The sequence below is a fragment of the Balaenoptera borealis genome (genome assembly GCF_965194805.1).
Source record: "Balaenoptera borealis genome assembly, chromosome: X".
NCBI lineage: Eukaryota > Metazoa > Chordata > Mammalia > Artiodactyla > Balaenopteridae > Balaenoptera > Balaenoptera borealis.
In genome coordinates, this window is record NC_138881.1 from 46,152,459 (window position 1) to 46,179,705 (window position 27,247).

The window sequence follows — 27,247 nt, forward strand, 5'->3', positions numbered from 1 at the left end:
AAAATAATAAGCATGGCATGATAGCCAGGAACAGAGTGATCACCTCAAACTGTTGGCACCATCACTAGTATCATTAAGACACTCAGATGTATATATAATCACTTGAGGACACAGAGAAGAAACCTCAACTTTAGCTAAAAAGGTAATGTGCAATATGAGACCCTACTGTGAGGGCTTGAGCTTCTACTTTAGAAATTCTCTAAAGTAAGAGAGTAAAGAGGAACTACAAAGATGTCCATTCTTCCCCCCTGTTCTACCCCTACCCCCAAACCTTGAAATTCTACTCACTTATAGTGGGAGCTGGGGATAGCTCCATCTGAGTTGTTTCTGCTTCTCCACTTGGCCTTGTGGGACCCAATTCCTCTGGCTCTACAGGCATCAATAGCTGGGTAGAGCTTCCCGCTTCTCCAGTCGGGGACTGCAGCTCTTGAGAAATCTCTCCCAAGGCTGGTGGGGGTGGGAGTGTTGGTTGCTGTTGTGAGGGCTGCAGAGTGACAAGGGTCTCCTTGGGCTCAGATGTAGCTGCATCAGTTGAAGATGGGGTTGTTGGGTAGCTCTCAGGCATGGGAGTCCCATCTTTCTCGGAAAGAACGACAATGGGGTTGTTAAAAGGCAATCAGCCAAGGACCGGGGGAGCCACTCAATCAGCACATGTGGCACAACAAGTATCCCACTCAGTCAGTGATGCAGGATTCCCCTCAGTCACCAACTGCTCCTAGGAACAGCTCGTGGCTGGTCTGGTATACTCAGGATGAGGGCTAAGGCACAGTGCTATCTTAGTCCCAAGAACCAAAAGATCTGACTCTTTGTAGACCCTAAGAATTAAATCCATTCTGTGCCCTGGGTGGAAGGGGGAGAGTTCAAGTCATTTTATAATACTTGCCTCACCCTAAATACCACCTGTCCCCTTCCACCTCCCTTTTCTTGCAGTCCTGATTATCCAAGGAACATCTACAACTCTGTCTGATGGAGGCAACGGTGTTAAGACTAAATGTGAATATGCAACACACCAGGGAAAGTAGTAAGTTGTATAGTTATCTTCTAATTGGGGTTTAAAATCCCTACCCCACAACAATACAACTTACTACCTCACCCCAGCATGAGCAGAATCCTCTAGCAAGGGCAGCAGGCAAAAGGCCATTTTACCTGATGACAGACCCTTTCAAAGACCTTCTACCAGATTCAGGGCACCAGGACACCTACCCTCTTTCACTGCTTTAAAAAATACTGTGTAGGCTTTGGTACAATCATTTCCCAACTCAAGTGCCAAAGGAGACAGAAGGTATAGGGAAGCAGAAGAAAGTTCTGAGGAAATAGGGGTGGGGGAGACATATAATACCATATGGACCAGTTATTAGAATCACAAAGTGGCTACTGACGTTAGGAAAATTAGGAGGAATAGAAAGCATATAGTAGTAATACCATTTAGCCCACCGAGCTACCTTCGCCAAAAGCAGATTGCTCAAGGCAACATTCTTAGACTTTTAGATTCCACAGACCCACGAAATTTATAGAAAAAGGAAAAAATAAAAAGAGACAAGAGACTAACACAGGGTCACCAACTTTTAATTTTAGCCAAGTAAGAAAAAAAATCCCATTAATATCATTTAATAAAAATATTTTGATACCAAAGAAGTAGGAAGTACATAATCTCTGTAATTTATAATAGTCCTTTAAATTGAACAAACTCAGCTTTTTGAGAAACCCATTAAACCTCCCTTATTCTGTTCATTTCCACTGAGGACTAGCATTTAGGAACCACTGTCATCAGGTGTTCTCATTAAGCACCACACCATGGGGGTCAGTAAAGGGGACAGGACACATGGCCTCACTACACATGCCAGAACGCAGTACAGCATAATCAGAATGAGAACCTAAAAACACAGCACGTCGGAGGGGAAGCGCACCACCGTGGGAAAGACAGTAGACTGTATAGTTATCTCCAAGATGGGGTATGACCCTAAAACTATACAATCTACTACCTCATCCCACAGAGCACCAGCGTTCATCTTCAGCCCACTTGGGCCAGCTATTTGGGTCAGGATAAAAAACCAACCAATTATCAAGAAGGGGAAAAGGGAGGGAGAGTTACCTGAGAGGTTCTGTTCAGTGGAGTCATTTGTCTTAGATGTAGTACACTGCAAAGAAAAGGGACAGACCAATGTGGGACTTTGCAAGCACATGAGATAGAGGTCAACTTTAATAGTTGCCATCTCCCACATATGACACGTATGACCTGGATGGAAGATGAGCACTTTAGCATGCAAACATACCTCCAATTTCTCTAATACATACTCATGCTCAAGGATTGCTTGGGGACAAGGGGGAAACTGTCAGGGGGCTGACTAAACAATGAGAGGAAAGGATAATAAAAACCACATTGGAGATGGGCTTGGACATAGGACATGACCTGAACACAATCGCTGAGACAAGCAAGAATTTCTTAAAAGTTTCACCTATATATATTTCCCTTCCTTGGGCTCATTTTGTACACTCCGGCTTACAAAATGCCAGGCTTATTTCCTATCCCTTTACATGTGCTTGAAACAATGTTACTATTTATTAGGCAAAAGTTCTATACAAAGATATTTGTTAGATCAAGCTTGTTATCATAATTGAACATTTCAATATCCTTTTAAATCTGATGCCCTGTTGAGTGAGGTATAATAAAGTCTTTCACTCAAGTCTTTTAGTTTCCTTGTATTTTTATCAGCATTTACTTCATTTATTTCAAAGCTATACTATTCAAGGTTCCAGAAGTTTCAGAAAAACCAAAATCATGTTAGAGATTTCACAAATTGAGCCCTAGAAAATGACATGTGGTCATGGGGTTCAGGGTAGGAACATTTTCTCTAATCTGAAGCCTAAGCCCAACTTATTCAAATGTTGGAATGGAATCATATTGGTAAGTTTTCCCTGACACTTAAGAAGGCAATCCACTGAAACGGAATTGAACCATTAAGAGCATGGGCTTAGTCAAGGTCATTGTTCTTGTCTAGCTGTATTCACTGAAAGTAGAGACTGTACAGTGAGTCAGGAGCTGCTCTGGTTCTGACTCCAGTTTTCCCCAGCAAAACACCGGAGAAACAATTTTCCCCCTGGGTTTGAATTCTTTCCCCCTAAAAACCATTCAAGTGTACAGTGAATTTGAAGTGGATCATTTCTCAGTTTCAATGTGAACGTCCTAGAATCTTCAATGACTCTTGGGGTCAACCACATGTATGCTAAAACCGTGTGAAAGTTAAGGCAGACATAGCCAAAGATGAGTCCTCCCAGCTCTTGGGAATCACCTGTGCACTCTGATCCCTGTTCTCCTTATCTTCTTTGCCTTTGTCGGTTATCTTTGTTTCTTCCTCAGCTAGTTGTTTCCTGCGTTTCTCCCGCCTTTCTTCCAGCTCCTCATCCCTCAGGAATTCCAGGTGATTGACAATGGGCACTTTAACAACTGGACCAAAGAAGCAAAGATCGGAGGCTGCTCAGGGGAGGTGGGGGAGAAAGCCAAGAGGCAGAGCTTGGGGCCACAGAGAACCAGGGAAACAACTTTCCATGCACTGTCCCAGCCCTGGAAGACTCACTACTGCCCTGATAACCAAACTGCCACACACCTGAAACACAGTCATGCATGCTCTCAGCATCAAGAACCTTGCATTCCTCTGTCCAACGGGTCAGGGCTGTGGGGATGCTGGACAGGGTCCCTGTAGGGAAACAAAGCAGAGTGAGACTCTTGGCATTGTCATGCATCAATTGATCCAAAAATTGCAGTATTTCCCTAACAGGACCCAATGTCTATCACAAGGTTTGGAACATCATAGGTATCCAGATGTAAAACGGTTTTTATTGCCCTTGGCTAAATCACTGAGTGGTTCTGGCTCCTATAAAATGGGATTTCTCCAGGCAGGGCAGATACTGTTCTGCTTTCCCTCAGCAGGGAAAAAGAACCAGACAAACGTTACCCTTTCACCACATAAACTTGCCTGCTTGGCTGGTAGCTGTACTCTGATCATGGAAAAAGTCATCTAGTAGTTCATCATCAGACCGGGCGATGATGTGGACGTCATCGTTGCCCACTAGGAGGCGGGCCCGGCCTCGGCTTTGTAGGGGAAGGCTGCTGCTCAGCTGAAGGATGTCAGCAGCAGCAGAGGGACCAAGCAACCTGTAGGGTGATGGTGGGGTACCATGGTCACTGTACATCCACAGGGGCACTGCAAACTGTTATTGTGAGATCCTTTCTGTATCCTCTACGAAATGCATGACATTATTATGGACCTGATCATAGTGCACATAAGTCTTAGTTACTTTTCTAACTACTCCATCAGTTTGCAAACTTGTTTTGGGCTAAGGCTGCGTATTACTCCATAGTTCCTGGAACAGAGTGAGCGTCACTGATAATATCAGGCACTGTGTTAGGGTATAATCTCTCTCTTGTACACCCACTACCGTCTGTACATTGACCATTATGATACCTATATTCCTTCCTTTCACTTCTAAAATTGTTTCTCCCTAGTGGGAGAAACTCTAAGCCAAAGGGCAGGGATCCTGTCCTGACCATATCTTAAGTGCTAAGTGTTTGGCATATGAGATGCTTAGTGACTGCTGAATGTATGTACAGGACACTTAAGCAGAAGAACATGTTATACAATTTGGTATTCTCCCGAAGGCTGCACATATAATCCACAAAGAAACAGGACAAATACATTATCTGTGTGTGTGACAAGAGCATTATCCCCCCAGGTCAAGACAATGCTGAAGCTAATTGAGCCCAACAATCTTCCTTGTAACTCACCTCTGGAGTATAAGAGGAGGATTGGGCTGACGATTCCCAGGGTAGTGAACGTGAATGGTGTGGCCTGTGTTGGCCGTCAGCTGCCTCAGGGTCCTCTGACTGCGCCCAATGCCCTGGGTGAGACGCGTTGTAGAAGAGCCACTGCCCAGCGTCAGGGAACTGTGGTCTGCATGGCGTACCATCAGTGGGTGGGTGGTAGGGATATTTCCTGGGGATGGGGGGATGTCTGCTGCAAGGACAATATGCAAAGGGGTCAGTGCCAAAAAGAAATTTCTTCTATGGTTGTTCAAGCAGAACCATGTCTCCTGGGCCTTACTTCCTCACACGGAAACCTGAGCTTTGTCCTTTCTCCCTCATTCCCATGCCTCATCTACGATCACTGACACTACCATGGCTTATGCCACCATCTCTCACCTAGATACTGCAACAGCCTCCTAAATAGTACCTTCTCCCAATCCATTTTCTATACTAAGCCACAGTGATGCTTGTAGGCCCCTCAGAAACATGCTGTTCTCTCCACCTTGACGACTCCTCTCCCCCTTCTTCACCTGTACTTTTTGTTCTTGGCCTAGATATCACTTTTTCTGATTCTACAAATGGGCCTAAAAACCCTTTACTCTGTGCTTTCCTACCATACTACAATGTAATGCCTGCTTACTCATAATTCCTAATAGACCATAAGCTCCTATGAGGGAAAAGGACTGTTTTCTTTTTTATTGCTGTATCCCTAGCACCTAGGACACAGTAGGCACTCCTCAAATATTTGTTCAATTTGCTGAATGGACAGAGGCTCAACATAATAAGGAAGATTGATGGAAATCATAAAAATGCAAAGAAAATCGCAGAATAGAAAGTATCTTGAAAATTATGTAATCCACCCCATTTTTTTTTCTTCTCACATTTTTCATTTACAGGTGACAAACTGAGGCTCAAAGGTGACAAACTGAGGCTCAAAGAGGTAAGAGACTACTTGGCCAAGACAACAGACCAGAACAGTTCAGTGTTTTCTGCTATATCATGCTTGTGATTTGGGAGTAAAGACCTGCCTTCTCAAGACAGCTTGATTTTAAGAATTGGATGCTAAAAGGGAACTTTGACGTTGATGGGGGAGGAGAGAAGAGATTCACTCTCTCCTCCGAAAAGATGCATTCTTGATGAACAGAGTGAATGTGTTCAAATCTACTCCCCAATGCCAAGCTCAAAGGTGTCTATCCAAACTCTCAAGATCCAGTGTTACAGACATAAGGATTAGTGATTGCCCTATCACTATAGTGTACACATGGGTGCCTGATGCAGTCAGCCTTGGTCTCACTTTTTTTTTAATTCAAGCAAATCATCAAGTTGTCCAGGCTCTAAAATGGCTGGCTGCCCGTTTACTGAGGTGGAGAGAACAAAAGGAGCCTCTCACAATCCCTCCTTCTAGGTATACACTTACTGAGAGAGATGGATTCAGATATCCCTTGCCCCAGGAAGTTGGCATAAGAAAAGAGGTGCTTTCTGTATCAGATTGATAGCTGCTCTAGTTCAGGGTATAAGAATCAAGAGATAAAACCCAGCTGAGCCCCTGTGTCTTACTAGCACTGGAGAACATGTTGTCAAACTCAATGATGAGATCATCCTCCCGGTCAAAGCGCTCAAATCGGACCAAGGGAGAAGCGTTCATATCAGGGTAATCCTCATCCAATTCCATTTCAGAGCCATCGTCGTCATCGTCTTCATCTCCCTCTTCACCTTCATCATCCTCCTTAAGGGGAAAATAGGAGATGGAGAATTGCTGGAGGTAAGGATTTTCTGAAGTCTGGTGTCATGGCCACATTTGCACATGAGGGAGGGAGGCGCTGAGGCTAGCAACCCAGACTGTTGGTTTTCTCCAGCTGTGTGTTCCCACGGAAGAGGATGTCTGAACCAACCCAAACACAGTCCCCCCTCACCTGATCATCTTCCTCATCTTCCTCCTCCTCCTCCTCTTCATCCTGACTATCATCCTCATCCTCGTTACTGCCACTGCTGTCCTCTTCCTGAGTGTGCTCCTCCTCATCCTCAGGGTCCAGGATATTCATGGAATCTAAAACAAAGGGAGCACATTGGAGGACTATACTGAGTAGCTAGAAAACAGGCTACTGTGCAGGCCAGCAGATTGAGTGGGAAGGCGATGGGGTATTTGACTCTAGGAGAGGAAGAACCAGATCTGGGGTGATGTACAGACTTAGTGAGCCAGCCCCGACTTCCTGAGAGTGCCAACCAATGCATCAATATGCTGAGCCATGCGGCTGAATGTGGAGGCTGGCTATAGGGTGGTGCTTGAGGAGCCATGGTCTAGGACTTGGCCAAGTCTGTTGGTGCCCCCTTGCCTTTCCAGCCCTACTTTGCTACTGACTGCATCCTGTTGGTAAGAAGGAATCTGGAGCGATGATAGCAGGTGGGTGAGAAGAAAGCGAACCAAGTAAGAAGTGACAAACTTTTGGGCAAGCAGTAGTTAACATGTTATTTGAAAAACTGGCTGAGGATAAAGTGGATGGTGTATGTCAGCGCATGCAGACAGATGCTTCCTTATTCTGCACATGTGGGCAGCTGCCTCCAGGAAAACCCTAGTATAGTGTCTGTCAGACGTGCAGGGCAAGAAGGGAGGCCTTTCTGGCCTCGGCACTCTCACCTTCTCGGTTGGCCTGCAAGGTGGAAGCTTGGCTGAGGTTGGAAGGAGCTTCATCCATCAGCACGTCCTCTTGTGATTCATCCTCTCCACTTCTGCTCACTGAAGGTTACAGAGCAGAGCCTTCACTGAACAACAGAGGACTTCCCTTTCCAGATTGGGTGGGCCTAAAGTAGCTATGTACACCCAGCAGATATCCACTTTTTTTTTGGATGAGGAAGACCTGGGTTCTCTGCTGTTGACTAGCTAGGTGAGCTTGGCCAGTCACTTTACCTGTCTGAGTCTCAGTTTCCTCAACTGTAAAATGGGATGATCACATCTGCCCTGCCAATCCCACTAACTGTGAAACCGCAGAGGATAATGGGTGTGAAAAAGCCTTGTCAAGTTTAAGAATACATGTCTACTTCTGTTTATCCTTTGATTTTCTTCATCAATAAAATAAAAACAAGTAACATATACCCTTGGAGCCAGGTGACAGTAGAGTACCTTTGCTGTTTTTCCTGAGTTGTAAAAAGCAACTTTTTTACAACTCAGCTGTAAAAGTTGTAAAAGATCCTTAGGGAATGATCACTCTTTTTACACTACTGAGACTTGGAGGCAGAAAGCTCCTGGATTCACTGAAGAACTGAAAGGAAAGCACTTTCTCACCCTACAGCCTCTATAGCCTCCTCTAGGCCTCCATGAATAAACACTCTTGATGTGCCTGATGTATTACCTATACTGATGGCCACCCCCTCCACCTCCCCCACAGAGGCAACACTTCAGACCAGCCACAGGTCTGTAGATGGCTTGTGAATTTCTCATCTGTAAGACTGTCAACATCAAGACAAGCAGCAATCTAGGCTGGCTATGAGCCCTTAGGCAGAGCTGAGCAAGCAGATGATGAGAAAAAGGGTCCTCCCGAGAGAGACTGAGGCAAAGGAAGAGGCTATACTCAGTTCTGGGGCTCTCACCTATAATTGTACTGTTCCCAGATCCGCCATCCCTCTCAAGCAACTCATCTATCAGGTCCTCCAGCTCATTCTCAACCTGGAGAGAAATAGAACATATATATGGATGCACACAAGTCTATCATTGTGCTGGTGCTCAACCCTAAAAAAAGCCAGCAAGGGAGCATATATTTCTAGGATAATATGTGACAGGATGTTACATAAACACCACACACTTGGTGCTAAGAGCACAGCAACTACCAGGTGCTGCCAATCCACACTCAGACTGTCCTTCAAATGGGTCCATCCCAGTTATCTGAGACCAGATTAAGTCTTTATACTCTTCAGGAATTCAGGAATACATGCAGATCTCCTTAGAGCTAGCAGCTCAGGACTGTAGGCCCCATTTCTTACCATTGCTACCAGCTCCAGAAATTACAATGCTTTCTTTAGGGTCTGTAGAAGACTGCCATTTGAATGCCCCAGTGAGAGCTGGTGCTATAGGCACAACAGTGATGTTAAGGAGAGTCCATTAATGGCCAGAACCAAGTAGATCAAAGACCCTGGGCCCAGAGGGCTCAGGCCTGCTTTCTATATCAACATTTCACCCGTGCCTATGTTTTCTTGTTGGGATCTACTCCATTTTATATCGATAGTATATGGCATCCTGGCTCTGCACCCACCCCTCATTTAATACAATTCAAACACATTTACTGAGCATCTACTAAGCATTATCATCTGTGCTCCTCTGCAAAATAGACAAATGCATTTAGGCAAGGATCTAAAGTACTCACCCACCCACACCACTTGGGGGTTTGGTTCAGCACCACAACAGGGGTATGCTGGGTGATCTGCCTCCCTACCTGCATCTCTTGTGAACTGAGCACCTCAGGCTGCCCAGCAATCACCACTGAGTCGGTTTCAGCCTCCCCATCCATGATATCCCCATCTGCCACCTCTGTCTGAGTGACATCATGATCCTCCTCCTGCACTTCTGCTTCCCCAGGCTCGCCTGAAACAATCAACCAACCAGCAAAATAATCAAAGGGTGCCTATGTGCAGGGCACCATGAGACAAGCGTAAGACAGTAAGGTCCCTTCCCTGGGCAAATTTACAAGTTCTCAGAGAATAAATGAATGGGTGACAAAGGAAAAGACAAGGCTACGTGTGAGGATAGCCAAATAAGGCTGCAATTTTAAGGAATTCTTTGTGGGGCAGATTCCCACGCCACTATGACAGATCTGTGGAAGGCCAGCAAGTTCCCAGGGAAACAATACCAAGCTAGAACAGTTGTGATGCCATGCCCATAAAATAACTACACCCACCCGGCCAGCTCTCCAGTCCATTGGCTGATTCCCTACCTGGGTCCTGTTGGTTGCTATTAGAGTCCTGAGCAGCTCCTTGGGCATCCTGCTCAGACTTGCTCTTGCTAGAAGCACTCTTGCTGCCAAAAAGGCTACTGGGCTGGTTCACAATCCGGGAAAGTGTTTCCAAAGGCTTCAGAGCAGCATTGACTGTGTTGGCCATGTTGGGACTGAGATAAAGGAAGATACAGAGATGAACTGAGCACAGAAATCCACACTAAAAGGAACCAAGGCTCATCAGAGTAACAACTGATCCCAGGAATGGGACATGGAAGGTACAAGGTGAGCCTGAGACATCTTGTTGTGCCAGAAGGCCTTCAAAAGCAAGAAGGCTTTAAAAAATTAATGGGGTCATTACCACAGGCCAAATCTTAGCATCAAAAAGAATAATGATGGTAATAGATTACAACACATTAAGTATAATCTGCAGCCACAGGGATACAAATGCAGGCAGAAAGAGGTCTTCATTATATAAGAACGCCAGCTAATAAACAGGAATGAGAGAATCAGAAAACTATCACTGCAACCAGCAATGTTAAGTGATCTAGGTAAAGACCACTAGTGAATGCTAAAACTACTGAGTTAAAAATCTTCAGGGCATAGGATATTCACGTGATCTTCACGTGAACTCAAAGCATCACCTCACGGATAATTTGTTAATACAAAGTGGAACTCTAACCATTAACTATGTGATCAAACTTAGCATCACCCAATAATGGGACAAATTGGCATTATGCGTCTCCTGATGTGATGCACTTAGAAAGGCAAACATCACCTATGTAGTATTCTTGCCAAAAAAGTTTACCCTGAATCTAACCATAAGGAAGCAATTAGACAAATCCAGACTATGGGATGTTCCGTAAGACATTCGACTTTCTGGACTCTTCAAAACAGTCAAACGTCAAAAAAATAAGAGACACGTGGCAATCAAATGCAATGAATGATGCTCTCTGGATCCTGGATCAACACACTCTCCCCCAGGATATAAAGACATTCTTGGAATAATCGGAGATAGATGAATATGAAGTATATAGTGAGTATTATTATATTAATGGTAAGCTTCTTAGAGGTGATGATGGTATTTTAGCTATGTAATGGAATGTTTGTTCTTAGGAGACACATGCTGAAGTATTCAGAGGTTAAGCATCACGTTTATAACAAATTTCAAATGATTTACCTCACGAAAAGAGGAGGGGGGGAACTAAAGCAAATAGGACAGAATGCTAACCACTGGCTAATCTAGGTGAGACATACAGTGCTCATTATACTGCGAGCTCAAAATTTTTAAACATTTAAAAAAAACTGATGAGGTTGTTATCAAAAGAATAAAGAAGTCAGTCTGAAGAGGTCCCACAGGTCCAAAGGTGTAATGAAAAAGAACGTGCAGGATGAGCATGAAAAGAAGGATAACTGTAGTGATCCAAGTAATTCAATCAGATTTTAAAAATCAAGGAAAATTCATGAGTCCATAATACTACACAGAAAATAGAAAGCCAGAGCTCGTATTTGAGGTGGAGTTTAACCCATTTTTGACTTTACTCTGAAAATTGGTGACTGAAGGGAAAAAATTAAGTTTTTATCCTGCCTTTTTAGTAGGAACTGTATTATAGGGTAACCAACTTTCCCTCTTGAACTGGAGCTATAATCACAGAAATATAGCAGCTAATAATGTAGAAGGAATGACAGAAATTACAAAGTTGTCACTGATAATCCTCTAAGAAATTAAAAGACACAGGCAAGGATTATCAACTGGTGTTAAGACCATTAATTAGGTATATGGTTGATAGGGAACTAGACATTTGTACAGTGCTGAAGCAATAACACTATTTTCTAGTAAGAAGGAGGAAAATATAACAGTACAATGATGAATTATCACTCTACCCTAGTGGTCAATCTTATCATGATTAATGGTAGTTCAAAGAGATGCATCGCCCCATGATACAATATGAAATGTACATCATCTATGATATATCCTAGCCAAATAATGTTTAAATTGCTCCATTAAGCCTCTACCTCTAAGCTTACAGCACACAGGGAGTAAAAGCAACAAGTTAAACTACACTGCGTGGAACCAAGTGGACCAAATCTAGGAAAACATTCTGCAGGTCTGATCACTTCAATAAATTCGTTCATGAACAACAGCAATAAAATGAAGATTAAAAAAATTAAGGACCTGTATTAGAATAACAGAGACTCAGAGGACATAACCAGATGTAATACAAGGTCCATAATGATCTTCTTACGATAATTAAGAGGGGGGAAGCTTGGGGAAAAAACTACTGATACAGACCAACTCATGAGTTTGCAGCAAATGAGAGAATTAAGGCCCAAAGAAAGGAAAGTGCCTTGCTTAAAAGCAACAATACTAAGAACTCAGGTTCCCGCCTACACCCAAACTCTTCCTATCACACTGGCTGCTAATTACTTATCTGGCGAGGATACATGAAATACTAGGCAAATGGACAAGTATGAAGCACGATTAAGGAGAGGGCAAAAGCCTGGTGCTGGAGGTCAGGAATAATTTTACCTGGACAGGTCCAGGCTGTGAGGCACTCTGGCCAGGTCATTAACCAGTCCCTTCTTCAGGAAGAGTCGAATGATGTTGTTCATGCCATTGTGTTGGGTCTTGGCTGTTGCACTGCTGTAGAAACTGGAGGTGGAGGGGCAGGACTCCATGATAGTACTGATGATACACATCACTGCCTGAAGCCTAGGAGAGAAGTTTGACATCTCTATCATGTGAATACAGCCCATTCTTAGGCCACGTCTTCACTAACTCGCCTCAGATAACCCTCCTGGTTTCCTTTGTGTTTCCTTCTGGAAGTAACATCTAAACAGGTAAGAAAGAACTCACTCCCTGGGTGGAGGCATTCTTCATTTTCTTTAAACATAATTTGAAAAAGTAAAGTAGAATAACCCCCTCAACTTCTTGCTTGAAGACCCTAGAAATATAATGAAAACATCCCTTTGTTTTCTCTAAGCCGTTTACCCACCTCCTCCAAGTGTCATTAGTGCTTTGGGTATTTTGTAGCACTAGAACTATCTGAGAGAACCAGAGAATGTACAGTGCCAGTATGACCAGAACTCTTGTTCAAATGCAAGGAATCCATGGGACAAGAATGAAGTTAGGGGATGCTACTGGTTATTAGCACTAAGTCAGGCATGGATTTTACCTGGCATGTTTCTCTGTACTCTCAGCCATAGCCAGTGCCCTTCCCAGGGCTGCTTTTACTTCATTCACAAGGGCCACCTGGGCATCTGTGCCACTCCCTGCGGCAGCCAGGCTTGCGAGGAACAGGCGGGCCAGGGCAGGTGTGTCCTTGTCTTCTGCATTCTGGGTATGTGGGAGGAGGTGGTCCAGGACAAAAGCTAGCACACTGCAGTCCTGAAAAGTCATTAATCATGACATTTACTCACAAGCACAATTATGCCATACTGTTTGCACATCAACAAGGTACACGCACACAGAACTGATCCTTGGAGTCATCCAGTCAATGATTATCAGGCCCACTTTATAGATGAAAAAACCAAGACTTAAAGGTGCAAGCCAAGTGAGTAACAAATCTCGAGTTTATGCTTCCAAATTCCATTCATTTTTCACAAGTTTACACATCTTCATTAATCTGAGACCTAAAGAAATGTGGCTTGCCAAAGCACTTAAGTCAATGGCGATGATTCAAACCTTGATCCCTAATTCAGTGCTACAATTACTCCAGTTTCTAATTAAATTGTAGTATTTACTGAAACCTACAATGTGCCCAGGACCCTGGGCTAAAAATTGGCAGGGGTTGAATGAGAAACACACAGCACAGTCACAGATATGGATATGAAGAAATAGTTAATGCAGGGTTATTTAAAATAGCAAAAAAGGCCCAATAACAGGGAAGGATATTAAGTCAGACTTTCCCTCCCCCTCTGAAAATGATTTCTGCCCTGATAATTCTTTATCTTAGAAAGAAACTTAGTTCTGTTGTCATTCAAGTAGATTTTGGATCAAAACGCAGTGGTGATTTTGGAACCAGATAGAGATGATGGTTGCACGACACTGAATGTACTAAATGCCACTCAACTGTATACTTTAAGATACTTAGTTTTATGTGCATTTTACCTCAATTTAAAAAATGCATTGAAGGGACCTCCCTGGTGGTCAAGTGGTTAAGACTCCATGCTCCCAATGCAGGGGGCCTGGGTTCGAGCCCTGGTCAGGGAACTAGATCCTGCATACTGCAACCAAGAGCCCACATGCTGCAACTAAAAGAGCCTGCGTGCCGCAACAAAGACCCGGCGCAGCCAAATAAATAAATAAATAAATATTTTTTAAAAAATGCATTGAAGAATTCTAGGCTCTGGGAAATTAGATAAGGTGTCCCTGTTAACTATTAGAAATAAAAATTTCCCAGTAGTGAATAAAATACAAAGTTAAAACAGTTTTCTGGAAAAAACTGTAACATTACCAGTAAAAACTGAAAAAAAAGCAAGCCTTGCAATTTGGGCGACTGAGTGGATTCGTGCAACCGTGACTCAGTGGAAGGAATCTGGATATGAAACCAGAGACCTGGGCTCTAATCCTAGTCTTGCTACTCTGCAGTGTGGCCTTGGGCAAGTTACTGACCTCTCTGAGCCTTCTCTTCTCTCTGTTAAGGGGAGCAATACCAACAACCTTGCAGTGCTGAGGTGAGGATTATCAATAGTATCTGTAAAGCACCTATGAGTACCCAGTACCAGTAAGTAGGTCACTTGATACATATTAAAGCAGATACTTAATAAATTTGCAATTAAATGTCTTATTCCACAAGTATGCTATTATAACTACAACTGGCATAAATGAGTATAAGCTTTGAAATAAATGTCTAATGTATACTTAATACACACATTCCATAAAGGACTTATATCCAGAATATATAAAGAACTCAGTAGAAAATAAGAATAAAAGACTTGGACACTTCACAAAAGAGAATATACAAATGGCCAATAAAGACAGGGAAATTTTAACCACAATGCAATACCAGTATGAACCTACTAGAATGGTTAAAATGAAAAACAGGAATACCAAGTATTGGCAAGGAGGTGAAATAATCCAAACTCCCATATGCTGTGCTGGTGATAATATAAATTGACACGACTGCTCTGGAAAACTTGGTATCAGTTGCTAAAGCTGAACACACAAGCAATTCCACTCCTAGGCACATAGCACCCAACAGAAATATATGAACTTACGTATGAACGTGAGTGTGTGTGTATAAATACACACACACACACACGAACTTATATATGTTCACCAAGACATGTGTAAGAGTGACTGTAGCAGCACTACTTTTAATACTTCCAAAAGAAAAACTAGCCAACTGTCAATAAGCACTAGAATGGATAAGACTGTGTTACATTCACACAATGGAATTCTATACAGCAATGAAAATAAACTAAAACTACACACAAAGATGTAGTTGCAAACATGTTAAGCAAAAGAAGCCAGACACAGGACATACTGTAAGATTCCACTTATATAAAGCGCAAGCCCAATTCACAAACGCAAGATAATGGTGACCTTATGGAAGTTCAAAGGGGAAGGGGAGACATGCAAAGGTGTGAGTGGGATCAGCTTTTGTGGAGTTTCTAATGTTTAATTTAGTGGTAGTCATCCAAGAAAAATTAACTGGTGAATCACTTAGGAGTAGTGTAGTTTTGTATGCATTTTAAAAGCTTGGATTAAGATAAAAATAGCTTAAAAAATGGCAGCTGCTGTCATAGATTCTTTGTCTGCAACATTATTGCCCCTGTTCCATTCTCACACCCTTTACTGCTTACTAACCATAAAATAACTATGTGACCTCCAAAACAAGGTCTCCTTTATGAAAAAAACCTCCTTGGGTACCCCTTTTACATATATGGGAACATGATACGGTTTCTTAAAGTGTCCTTTCACTTGAAAAATCCAACCTGAAGATAATTCTGTATCAGGACATATAAAATATGACTTCATTCTTTCCCATGCTCTATTGATGAACATTTAGGCTTTTCTTATATTCTATTTATTACCAATACTGTTACACATCAGGTGTCTGCACAGGTGTGAATACATCTGGAAGATAAACTCCAATACTGTATACTTCATTTATTCTCCTGTCTCTTAGATACCTTTACCTAGGTGATCCACAGATACCTCTCAAATTCTACATTTTCTCTTCGAACCATTTCCTCTTCTAACAAAAGGAATAAAAAAAACATAAAACAAGAAACATCTCGAGTCCTTGATTTCACCTTTATCCTCCAAATCCAATCTCGTCCATTTCTACTAGTAAAACATCTCTTCAACTCATTCATTTCCCCCTCCAACTTCATCAAGGTCCTGTATTACCTAGACTACTATATCAGCGTCCTGACTGGTCTGACTCCAACCTTGCCTTTTGCAGTCTCTAATAAGGCAGACCAAGTGATTTTCTACAAAACAAATTAACAAACTACATCAACTCACTTCCTGCAAATGAGCCTGATGGCTCCACATCATGGAAAAAAAGGCCTAGCTCTTTAATGTGTCTTAAGAGGCCTCTGCCTCTCTCATCACTGGGTTAGCATGCACGGGTTCCTAGCAAAGCATCCAACACATAGCAGGTATCCAAATGATAAAAGTATAAAATATTAAGCAGAAATTAGAAATCTTACCTCTTTGATCAGCTCAGACTGGCCCACAGTATAGCTGTAGTTGGCAATCAGGGTAGCAATACCAACATAGGATCTCACCAACTCTGCCAGAAGCCGAAGAATAGTGGAGGTGGGCATTAACGGTTTGCTGCCCTTGCCTTTCTGCTTGCCTTCCTCAGACGCCCGGTCCCCTTCTTTATCTTTCTTCCCATCCCGAGACTCCTCCGGAGTTGAAGCTGTTGAGAAAGAGCCAAACACTGGTTCAATTCCACACTGGAATATTGGCAAAATCAAGTCTTAGGTGGAAAGGATACTTCAGGCCACTAGTACAAACTGAATGCCCTCCTCCTACTGCAGTGGAAAGACAGATAGCTAATATGACACAGGTCTCAGATGCGCTCTACGGATATAGTACAACAGAGAGGCTTTACCCAACTGTTCACACATCGTCCGCCATTTCCCTCCTCTTATACATTTTATGTTCCAGAAATACTGTACTAATAGTAGTTCTCCAAACATGCCTTGTATACTCTTTTACCTCTTCTTCCCACATGTCTGTGTGGCACACATTTACTTAATCTAGCTAAGTTCAAAAGCTGATCTCCTCTATAAATGCTTTCCTGCTTCATCCAGGCATACCGAGATGCTATCATTATCACGTGCCCACTATATCTTATCCCAGCACGCCTCCATTCCAGCAGTTATCTTGTACTAAGAGCACTGCATGTCACCCTCACTAGACAAAATTCTTTAAGTGCAGGGAATGAATCTGATTCATTTTGGTGTCTACTATAGTCTGCCACATAGTGGGCAATGATGCTTCCCTTGAATGATACTACCATCACCCATACTATATACTACATATGAGCAGTAAGTCAACCAAAATGAGTTAGCCAATATTTTACTAATTATTAGCCTTTTAAGCATATCCTCCAGGGACTAAACTGGCATTAAGTACAACATCTCAACTTAGATTTCAAAGATCCTTCCTATCAAGGAGAAGGAGCTCTTGGAAGGTCTCATTAGAATTGCTTCCATGACATTTCTCTAATTCTTGGCAAGTAGCCAATGGGCTCTGTTGAAACTGCTAGAAAGTAAGAATCCACCATATAAATCTTGTAGCCAGAATAGTGTCACTGGCACCAAAGTTCTATAAGCCAGCATGGAAGCTACCAAAAGAAATATACAGAGAGGTTTAAAGAGTAGAACTAAAGGACGTTACCACAGCAACCACTACTGGGTTAGTTAAGCTACAGTTCCATTAACTTCATTTATTCTATATTCCCCGTGTTGTACAGTATATCCTTGTAGCTTATTTTATAACTAATAGTTTGTACTTCTTAATCCCCTACCCCTATACCGCCCCTCCCCCCTTCCTTCTCCCCATTGGTAACCACTAGTTTGTTCTCTGTATCTGTGAGTCTGCCTCTTTTGTTATATTTACTAGTTTTTAAAAAATATACACATATATTTAAAAATTTATTTATTTTTTGGCTGTGTTGTGTCTTCATTGATGCACGCGGGTTTTCTCTAGTTGCGGCGAGTGGGGTCTACTCTTTGCTGCGGTGCGCAGGCTTCTCATTGCGGTGGCTTCTCTTGTTGTGGAGCACGGGCTCTAGGCACGTGGGCTCAGTAGTTGCGGCGCGCAGGCTTTAGTAGTTGTGGTGTGTAGGCTCAGTAGTTGTGGCTCACGGGCTCTAGAGTGCAAGCTCAGTAGTTGTGGTACACGGGCTTAGTTGCTCTGCGACATGTGGGATCTTCCTGGACCAGGAATCGAACCCATGTCCCCCGCATTGGCAGGAGGATTCTTAACCACTGCGCCACCAGCAAAGTCCTACTAGCTTATTTTTTTAGATTCCATGTATTAAGTGATACCATACAGTATTTGTCTTTCTCTGTCTGACTTATTTCACTTAGCATAATGCCCTCCAAGTCCATCCATGTTGCTGCAAATGGCAAAATTTCATTCTTTTTAATGGCCAGTTCCATTAACTTTAGCATATAATGAGGGGTGGGTGCAGGGCCAGGATGCCATATACTATGAAATGGAATAGATCCCAATAAGAAAACGTAGGCACGTGTGAAATGTTGATATAGAAAGCTGGCTTTTGGGCCCAGGGTCTTTGATTTACTTGGCTCTGGTCATTAATGGACGCTCTTTAACATCACTGTTGTGCCTATAGCACCAGCTCTCACTGGGGCAATCAAATGGCAGTCTTCTAAAGACCCTAAAGAAAGCATTGTAATTTCTGGAGCTGGTTGCAATGGGGCCTACAGTCCTGAGTTGCTAGCTCTAAGGAGATCTGCATGTATTCCTGAATTCCTGAAGAATATAAAGACTTAATCTGGTCTCAGATAACTGGGATGGACCTTTTGTTTACAGAACGCTGAGCACACCCCCGAGAAAGTTCACTTACGCAAGTAAACGTGACAATTATGCCTGTATTCCCCTATTGCCTGCCCAGGACACTCCGTTTCTTCAAGCTCTCTTCTCAAGAAATAAGAACAAAAGAGAAAAGCAAACCATTACCTTCTCCTTGGGATGTCCCAGATGTGGAAGTCTCAGTGGAGGCACCATCTGCAGCAAAGACCTGACTCTATGGGGGAAGAAAACTCCTGAGCCATTATTAATTTCAAAGACAGTTGTCCCCAAATGGCAGGACTCCTTTTCAGGGTACTGGCTGTAAATGTTATAGACTCTCTTTGTCTATCTTTTAACCACCTTTTCCTTCTGTATACTATAATCCGTGGGAAGCCATCATTATAAACAGCGACTGGAAGATTGAGGGGAAAGGGAACGGGGGAAGATGAGAATGAAAAATGAATTAAAGAAACATTTCTAATCCAAGGAGAAAAAAGAAAATCCCAGGGACAACCCGATCTTCATTTTTAGGCAACAGATAATTTATAGATACATCAAAATTAATACCTTTGAAATATCCCTGGCATAACCCTATATCCCGTAGTAGGTACTGAAAAGGGAGAAGGCAGATAGAAGGTTGGAGCTGACTTACATTAATGGAAAATCCTGGCTGTGTGTCAAAGTCACTGCTCTGACGGGTAAGTGACCGGTACTGCTGGTATACATCATCACCCATGTCTTGCAGGAGCTGGCCAACCTCTTGAGTCATGCCCCCAGGTTTAGCATCAGATTTGTCTGCTAGAAAAATAAAAACAAAACAAAACTCTTTAGACTGTGCAATGTTAATGACCATCTGGTAGCTTGGTCAATTTTGCTCCAAGTTGCTACAGCTGTTTACACAGTAATATTGCTAGGCTTTGATTTAAGAATGAGAAATGTAGAGAGAGCATGGTTGAAAGCCTCATTCTATCACTAGTTTTGTGACCACAGGCAATTTACTCTCTTCACTGTCCTTACTTATCACTACTAAGCTTAAATGAACATACCTGACATTTTGCCTAGTACAGTGAGAGGTCAATAAATGGTTGCTATATATAGCTAAATTATTATTATTATTATTTTGGGGGGGGGAGGGTTTAGGAGGTGGGGTAAAGGTTTTGTGATTGTGGGAAAAGCAAGGAGCTCTATAAGGATCAGAGTGCTGTATGGATGAAAAGCACTAAAGACTCAGATTTTCTTGACTTGTTAAATGCACTATTCATGAACTTTTGGCAATTCTGTGGGACCTATCAAATAAGTATGTCCTGAATAAAATCCAGAAGCATCTGACTGGAATGGAACTTGAGTTCCAAGCAATTCATTCATAACTTTCCCAATACTTAAAAGCAGCACCTTAACTAAGGACAAAAGATAGGGATGGTGGTCTCAGAGGTCAGGAAGCCTAGCCACACCTTCTAATATTGTTCCCAGATCTTAGGGCAACAACTATGTTTTGTTTCTGAGAGTGAAAACACTGGAGACTTCTTGGTATTTTATCTTCAACCTGCTCAACCTGCTTATTATCTCCTTTTTAATCTTTGTTCATTCTTCCCTCTGTATGGGATGTACTCTCATACAAAAGATTCTGGTAATCTCCTTATCCTTATCATTCATACTGTATGACTATTAACTTCTTCAGAGAAGTGGGCTATATGTCTTATTCATCTTGATTCCCAGAGAGGGCAAATAGTTGAGTGCTCACTAAGCCATGAGTTAGTTGAAGTGACCTAAACAAAGTGCCCAGCCTCCTCAGGTGGGCTAGTTACATACCTTCCTCTGGAGCATGGTACGCAGCCAGGGCATTTAACATGTCATAGATCACTTCCTTGATAGTATCAGGAATGACAGGCAGAGGTGAGGGCTTCAAAGGGGTTGTCTTCACCAGTTGTACAGCATTAGGGCCTTTAATTCTAAGATTTTCAAATTCATCATCTGAAGCTAAGCCAAAGTGAGACAGAGAAAAATCAGTCAATAATGAACGGGTACCTACATTTGGTTACTGATAAAGACTCAGAAGCCGGGTGGGGGGGCACTTCCAAACAATGTTCAAGTAGTCTACTAGAAAATCTGGCTTTTACCTTCCCTAAATCCCAGAGGATTTCATACAGCAATATCAAATAGTAAAAAAAAGAGTATAGGCTTTGGAGTTGGGGACACTTGGTTTTGAAATCCAGTTCTGTTACAGGATCATGGTCAAATTATTTCAACAAACCTCAATTTTCTCATTCTTGAAAATTTGAGGATTAAAGGAGACCATACATGAGAAATGCCCAGCACAGAGCCAGGGTGGGGCTCCTAAAATAATTAGTCCCTTTCCCAACTTTGAATTTAAAAAACAAACAAACCAACAAACAAAAAAACCCCTAAAGCCCCACGACCCCACAGAAAAGTTGAAAGGTTAGTACAAAAAAATCCATATACTTTTCATCTAGAATCACCATTTGTCCACCCCTAAATATGTCTACCTGCATCTAAGATCAAGGATATTTTTCTACATAGCCAGAATACCATAATACCCAAGAAATTTAACACAGATACAATTATATTATCTAATACATAGTAACTGTTCTAACTTCTCCAAATCTCCTTTATCTAGATTCAGCATCCCATCAAGGTTGGTGGTTTTCTCTCATCTAAAAGGAGATATTATCTAGGAGATCCTTGCATTTTTTCCTTTCACAACATTAATATTTTGGAAGAGTCTAGGTCAGTTGTTTTATGGAATGTCTCACAATTTGTACCTATCTAATTGTTTCCTCATAATTATAGGTCAAACATTTTTGGCAAGAATACACCGTGATTCTTCCTACTGTATCACATAAGTCACGTCCATTTGTCCCTCAATTATCACTCTATCTGTAAACCATTCACTGTTTACATTCACTGTTGTCACATCAAGCTAAGTTATTTGAAGGCAAGGACTAGACTGAATGAGTCCTTGGTATCTCTGGCAGGAACTACCACAGGGCAAGGACCAGAGAAGCTACTGAACTACCCCTGAATTGACCCACTTGATCAACTAGCCAATGTCCCAACGCTTGCCTAAGGAGGTTTTCCAAGTTATAGGCTTCCTCACAGAAAATTTTTGGAGTTATACTAAGCCACAGACCTCAGTGTCTCAAAGGCCAAGAGAAGGGTAAACTTACCAGTTCCTGAGCCTCGAGGGGCTGGAAGGGCAATGCGGATACAGCAGTTGGCCACTTCTGTGAAAATGTCTGGATTGCGGCATGCGGCTGGCCCAAGGACACGAAGGATATAGTTGATCTCCCGAGAGCCGAGGCTGCCAGATACAACACCAGAGGTAGTGCTACCAGCTCCACTTGTAGCTGCTGAGCGAACAACCTAGTAAAGAGAGGGAGAACACTGCTGATTAAAGACCACTTTCTAAAACACAACTGCATTCAAGGAAGAGTTACCAAGGATTAAACTACCAACCAAGTTCTGCCTCAAGACAGTGGAGGACAGCCTTTGATCTTTGGGAGAAAGATACACTCGGTCTTTCAAGTCCTATTCCTTCCCAATTCAAAAAATGTGGCTTACAAAAAAGTTACAGCATTCAGCATACCCCCAAAATTATCAGCTATTAGACTAGATGATATGTGACCTTTATAGAAACTGGGTAACGTATATAGATCATTGATCATCCAGATTATGGCTCCCAAATTTAAGTGCCAGCTCCTAGCCTTCCCAAATGCCATCCCAATTTTAAACCAGAATGGTTCAAACTCTAAAAATATGTAATATTGACATCCACTTAGTGTATAAAAACAAGATTAAATGCTTTCTTTATGTTTCAAAGTCAATAATCAGTCTTGGATAATGACAGCCAGGAGATATCAAACTACTTATGGACTGTTTGCTTTGATACCACAGGGCTTAGACATTGTCATGCTTTTGCTCTTCTCATAAAATGACTTGTTAATCATGGAAAATATAGGAAAGTATAACGAAAATAGTTCTACTGTATTTCCCACGATCTATTGCTTTGTGAATTATGTTCATAAAGGTAAAAATCTTTTGGACTCAATGCTTTTCTTACCAAATTGGTCATGCTCTTCAGTTTAGCATAACAACTTCTACATCTTGCCTGCCAGGCTGCTGCAATCGTAAAGTAACTCCCATTTTTTAAGTACAGAAAAGTGTAATTCCACTATGTGCCATCGTTTATTCAGTCCTCTGCTGGACATTAGATCTCTAGTCTTGATATTACAAGTAATTCTACAGTGAACTTTCTTGTATATGTACCTTGGCATACTTTACTTATCAGATAAATTCTTAGCCACAGAATTTCTAGGTCAAAGGATATCTTAAACTGACAGTACCAAATTGCCCTCCAATGTGGTTGCACCAATTTCCAATCCTACCAAAAGTAAGAGTATGCCTGGTTCTTCACACCCGTACCTGCAATGGATATTATCAAGCATTTACATTTTGCTACTTGATACGTTAAACCTGCCACTGATCTTCCTTTGTTTCCCACACCCCCAAATAAAATTTCCTTTAAGCTTACAAAGTTTTCTGTCATCCAAAAAGAACCTATATTTTTTCATAGCATTTTAAAAAGTTGTATAAGCTTTAAACATTTTAAGTATGTTTGTTTTTAAGTCAGAATCCTGTCTGTATATAGTTGTTTCTTCTCTGTTGGGCTGTCTCCTGACCTTGGATCAGTGTACATGCTGTCTTTAACAGCCTTCTTTTGGTTTTGCTCATGTCAGGTGAAATCAAACAGGCTGGCTGAAGAAGAACTGTCTGAAGAATGTGAGATATATACTCATATACGCATAGAAGCATGAAGTGGCACCACCTTTCCGGCAAGCAAGCTAAAAAACAATATATACCTTTTGATCCAATTTCTAAGCATTTATAAGAAAAACGACCTTAAATGTGACAAAGCTATGCACAAAAATACAAATAGCAACACTATATATCAACATGGGAAATGATGTTCCTAGAGAGGAAATTGAAAGTGAAGGTCAGTAGCATTCACCTGATGATTGTTGAGAAAGAATTAGCAGAAGAAAGAGTTTGTAAAAGTACTGTGGAGAAAAAGCCTTATTGGTGAGATGTCAGCCCCCAACCCCTCTGTTGATGTCTTAAAGTTGATGACATAAAGGTTTTTATTTTTCTAATTGCTTTGTTATTTCTTCTACTGCTTTATATGTTTCCTAAAATAAACAAATAAACCTCAGTTTTCTCATGTGCACAATGCATATTTGTAAAGAGCTTATCACAGTCATAAACATTCCAAAAATTTTACTACGGCTGACCCTTGAACAACATGGGGGTTGGGGCACCAACCCTCCGTGCTGTCGAAAATCGACGAATAACTTATAGTGGCCCTCCACATCTGAGGTTCTTTATCTGTGGATTCAACCCACTGTGGATTGTGGTAGTACTGTAGTGTTTACTATTGGAAAAAAAATCTACATATAAGTGGACCTGTGCAATTCAAACCTGTGTTATTCAAGAGTCAACTGTACTTTTACAACCCCAAAACACAACGTTTGGAAAACAGGCTCTTGGGTGAAGTACTCCTATAAGAGAATGACCTTTAAAACATGAACTTGGTGGAGGGTATCCTAGTTCCTTATTAACAAGTTTTGGAGGACACAGGGAGTGGGAAGGGTAAGCTGGGACGAAGTGAAAGAGTGGCATGGACATATATACACTACCAAATGTAAAACAGGTAGCTAGTGGGAAGCAGCCGTATAGCACAGGGAGATCAGTTCGGTGCTTTGTGACCACCTAGAGGGGTGGGATAGGGAGGGTGGGAGGGAGGGAGAGGCAAGAGGGAAGAGATATGGGGATATATGTATATGTATAGCTGATTCACTTTGTTATAAAGCAGAAACTAACACACCATTGTAAAGCAATTATACTCCAATAAAGACTTTAAAAAAAAAGTTTTGGTTCAAGAAACCTATATTGCTAGAGAGGACTTTCTAGATAAGAGCTACCACTATAGTAAATTTAAGGGTAAAAAATGTATTTTCTAGTACCTTTTAAATGTCACTCAATGGGATAATCTACCATACACCTAAGCAAGCACCTAAGCACACAGTTGGGAAATTTTGTTGGGCAGAGCATATCTGTTAACATCTAGTTATATACTTGATGAAGAATCAGAAGTCTATCTGCTCTGAGAGCAAGGAGAACAAGGTACTATGTAACACTAAACCAGCATCGGACACCAAAAGGACTCACCTTTTCCATGGTATGGCGGAGGGTGCAGGGGTCCTCAATAATGTGTCTTAAGAGAAGGGTGACCAGGGGAGTAAACCCATTGAAGCCTGAACTCTGGGTCAAATTCAAGATCATGCGGGTACTCTTCAGCTCTGCAAACATCATGGCATATTTGTGGTCTCGGGTGAGCCTCAGGCAGAGGCGAAGGGTGGCATGCAAAGTGTCTGGGTCCACAGGGACCCCTAGCATGCTCACACAGGCCCGGATTAAAACAGTCACCATATCCTCTGTCAGGCCCTGGATCAGGATCTCCCCAATTTTTGTTTCTTCCAGGCTTGTCTCCTTTTCAGTATTTGTACTGTCTAGGGCCAAGGGGGTATCTATAAATGGGAAAGTAAGTGTTCAGACAGTTAACTTGACATTTCCTCCCATCCTCTCCCTCTTAAGTAACCAGTCAAACACTTGGGTCCTATTAAGAGAAACAGACCAAATACCAATTCAAAGACCAGATGAAAAGGCACATAAAGAGGAGGACTGTGTATCTTTAAGTCACCAAGCAATCTGATGGATAAGAAATCACTCATGATGAAATCTGGCCAGAATTTAAGCCATAAAGGCACACTAGCTTTGTGTAAGACACTCCTTGAAAGATTCAAAACTAAAAGTCCATACCATTGGCTTTATTTTCTTTACGTTTGATATCCATTTCTTTGCTTTCTTCCAATGTCTTCTCTAGTTCCTGTCCATTGCTGTTTTTAGAATTTTTATTCAGCCGTGGTACCCTCAGGAGTGTCAGCATCACCGGGCGCCGGTTCCCTGTTTCCTCATTAACCTAGGAATTCAAGCAGACAAAAACATCTCTACCGAAAAAAGAATTGTAAGGGGGGTGGGGGAGCTGGAACTCTGTAGCAAAATGCTGTAACAGGAAGGAACCTTGGCAATTTATCCCACCCCTATCATTTACAGAGAGAAAGCCTGAAGGTCCTCAGAAGGAAAGTGGCATACACGAGACCCTACAGCAAATTATAAACTTTCCAATAGAGCAGACTCCATCCCCCAACCACTCCCTAATCCTTGACTGAACACTTAAAATCATTTCTGGGTGGGACAGTATCAAATTGCCACAGATTCATGGCCTAACACATGGCTTTAAGAAGACTCAGTTCTCTGAAAACTATACCCCATTTAGTAGTGGTAATACTGTTCTTATAACACGTCAGGACTGCTGGTTCAGGAAGAAGCAAGTGGAAAGGCATACTCAGCACCTTCCCCTCTTTTCAATCAAGTTTATGGCATTGAGTGAGCATGTACCTGCACCATTGTAGTGAACTGGACAGTGTATCTTCTTCGGCCTGCAGTGAAACGCACACTTGTCTCTCCAGATTTCCAGGCGGAATCAATAGTGCTATTGTTGCTTGCACTGTAACTACACCAACGTCCAGAGCGGTCATCAAACCAGCGCCAGTTGTTGTTGTTGGACTGTAGGTACTAAATACAAGAATACAAAGTTTCATTGTACTTCCTTACAAGGCTGATTGTTAGAAGAAATAGTAATTTCATCAGTGTTCATTGCTAAAGCTAACCCAGGAAAAAGAAATATATTGGACATTTAAAATGTTTTGCAAACCAAGAGAGAAGTTTTCATATAACTTAACCCTCGCATTCCTGAGCCTCTCCATATGCACAAAACACTCTATACCCTTATCCTGTGATGCTCTGCTTTCCTTTTGTTTCCAACTATTTTCCACAAAAGGTAAACATTTTAGATGTACTGGAACAAAACTTGTTTCTGGGAAGGTACTAAGATGATGTGGCGTATATAATTTTCGTATAAGGAGCACTTGCTTTTGGAGGAATCCTTGCACACTCAGTCCTTCACATAAAAGAAGAGCCACTCCTCCTCTGGAGACAGAACACTTCTTTAACATTTACTTCCAGGGTAAGTTCTTAGACCCTTTAGCCAGCAGCTCCATAAAAAAAAAAAAAAAAAATTTCTAACTCCCAATTCAAAAGAAAACTCTAGCTATCAAGATCCCTCAAGAGATTTATGCCTTGATCAGAGAGCTTTACATTTTTTTACCACTATCCCATATTCTCTTCTGGTCTATTCTTGCCTCAAGAAGCTGAGCCGTTCTGCTCACCACATACACCACATTACATACCTTAGTCATTTGGGCTCTCCTTTTTGAGGAGATGGCTGTCTTTTCATAGAAATCAATCAGAAGCAACACTGGGGTGATCCACCTATAACAGGAGAAATGATTTACTCTGGGCAAGCCAGAAACCTGCACAACGTGG

General features: G+C 42.0%; 1 protein-coding gene across 15 annotated transcripts in view; it reads right to left on the reverse strand.

Moving 5' to 3' along the window:
- The window catches only part of HUWE1 (HECT, UBA and WWE domain containing E3 ubiquitin protein ligase 1), a 140,923-nt gene that overhangs the window by 18,009 nt on the left and 95,667 nt on the right, over window positions 1–27,247 (reverse strand). For 12 of the 15 annotated variants that reach the window (XM_082376504.1, XM_082376505.1, XM_082376506.1 and 9 more), the window contains 23 exons: window positions 27,112–27,193; window positions 26,261–26,437; window positions 25,622–25,781; window positions 24,971–25,329; window positions 21,913–22,108; window positions 20,537–20,704; window positions 19,380–19,525; window positions 18,896–18,962; window positions 16,387–16,601; window positions 12,900–13,111; window positions 12,254–12,436; window positions 9,724–9,896; window positions 9,226–9,374; window positions 8,387–8,462; window positions 7,437–7,535; window positions 6,715–6,848; window positions 6,359–6,527; window positions 4,784–5,012; window positions 3,975–4,153; window positions 3,606–3,695; window positions 3,291–3,445; window positions 2,093–2,138; window positions 289–576 (listed from right to left, as the gene is read on the reverse strand). In XM_082376504.1, the coding sequence (XP_082232630.1) occupies window positions 289–576; window positions 2,093–2,138; window positions 3,291–3,445; window positions 3,606–3,695; window positions 3,975–4,153; window positions 4,784–5,012; window positions 6,359–6,527; window positions 6,715–6,848; window positions 7,437–7,535; window positions 8,387–8,462; window positions 9,226–9,374; window positions 9,724–9,896; window positions 12,254–12,436; window positions 12,900–13,111; window positions 16,387–16,601; window positions 18,896–18,962; window positions 19,380–19,525; window positions 20,537–20,704; window positions 21,913–22,108; window positions 24,971–25,329; window positions 25,622–25,781; window positions 26,261–26,437; window positions 27,112–27,193 (3,752 nt within the window). The remainder of the gene's footprint in view (window positions 1–288; window positions 577–2,092; window positions 2,139–3,290; window positions 3,446–3,605; window positions 3,696–3,974; window positions 4,154–4,783; window positions 5,013–6,358; window positions 6,528–6,714; window positions 6,849–7,436; window positions 7,536–8,386; window positions 8,463–9,225; window positions 9,375–9,723; window positions 9,897–12,253; window positions 12,437–12,899; window positions 13,112–16,386; window positions 16,602–18,895; window positions 18,963–19,379; window positions 19,526–20,536; window positions 20,705–21,912; window positions 22,109–24,970; window positions 25,330–25,621; window positions 25,782–26,260; window positions 26,438–27,111; window positions 27,194–27,247) is intronic. The other 3 variants (XM_082376503.1, XM_082376507.1, XM_082376501.1) reach the window with 3 other exon arrangements.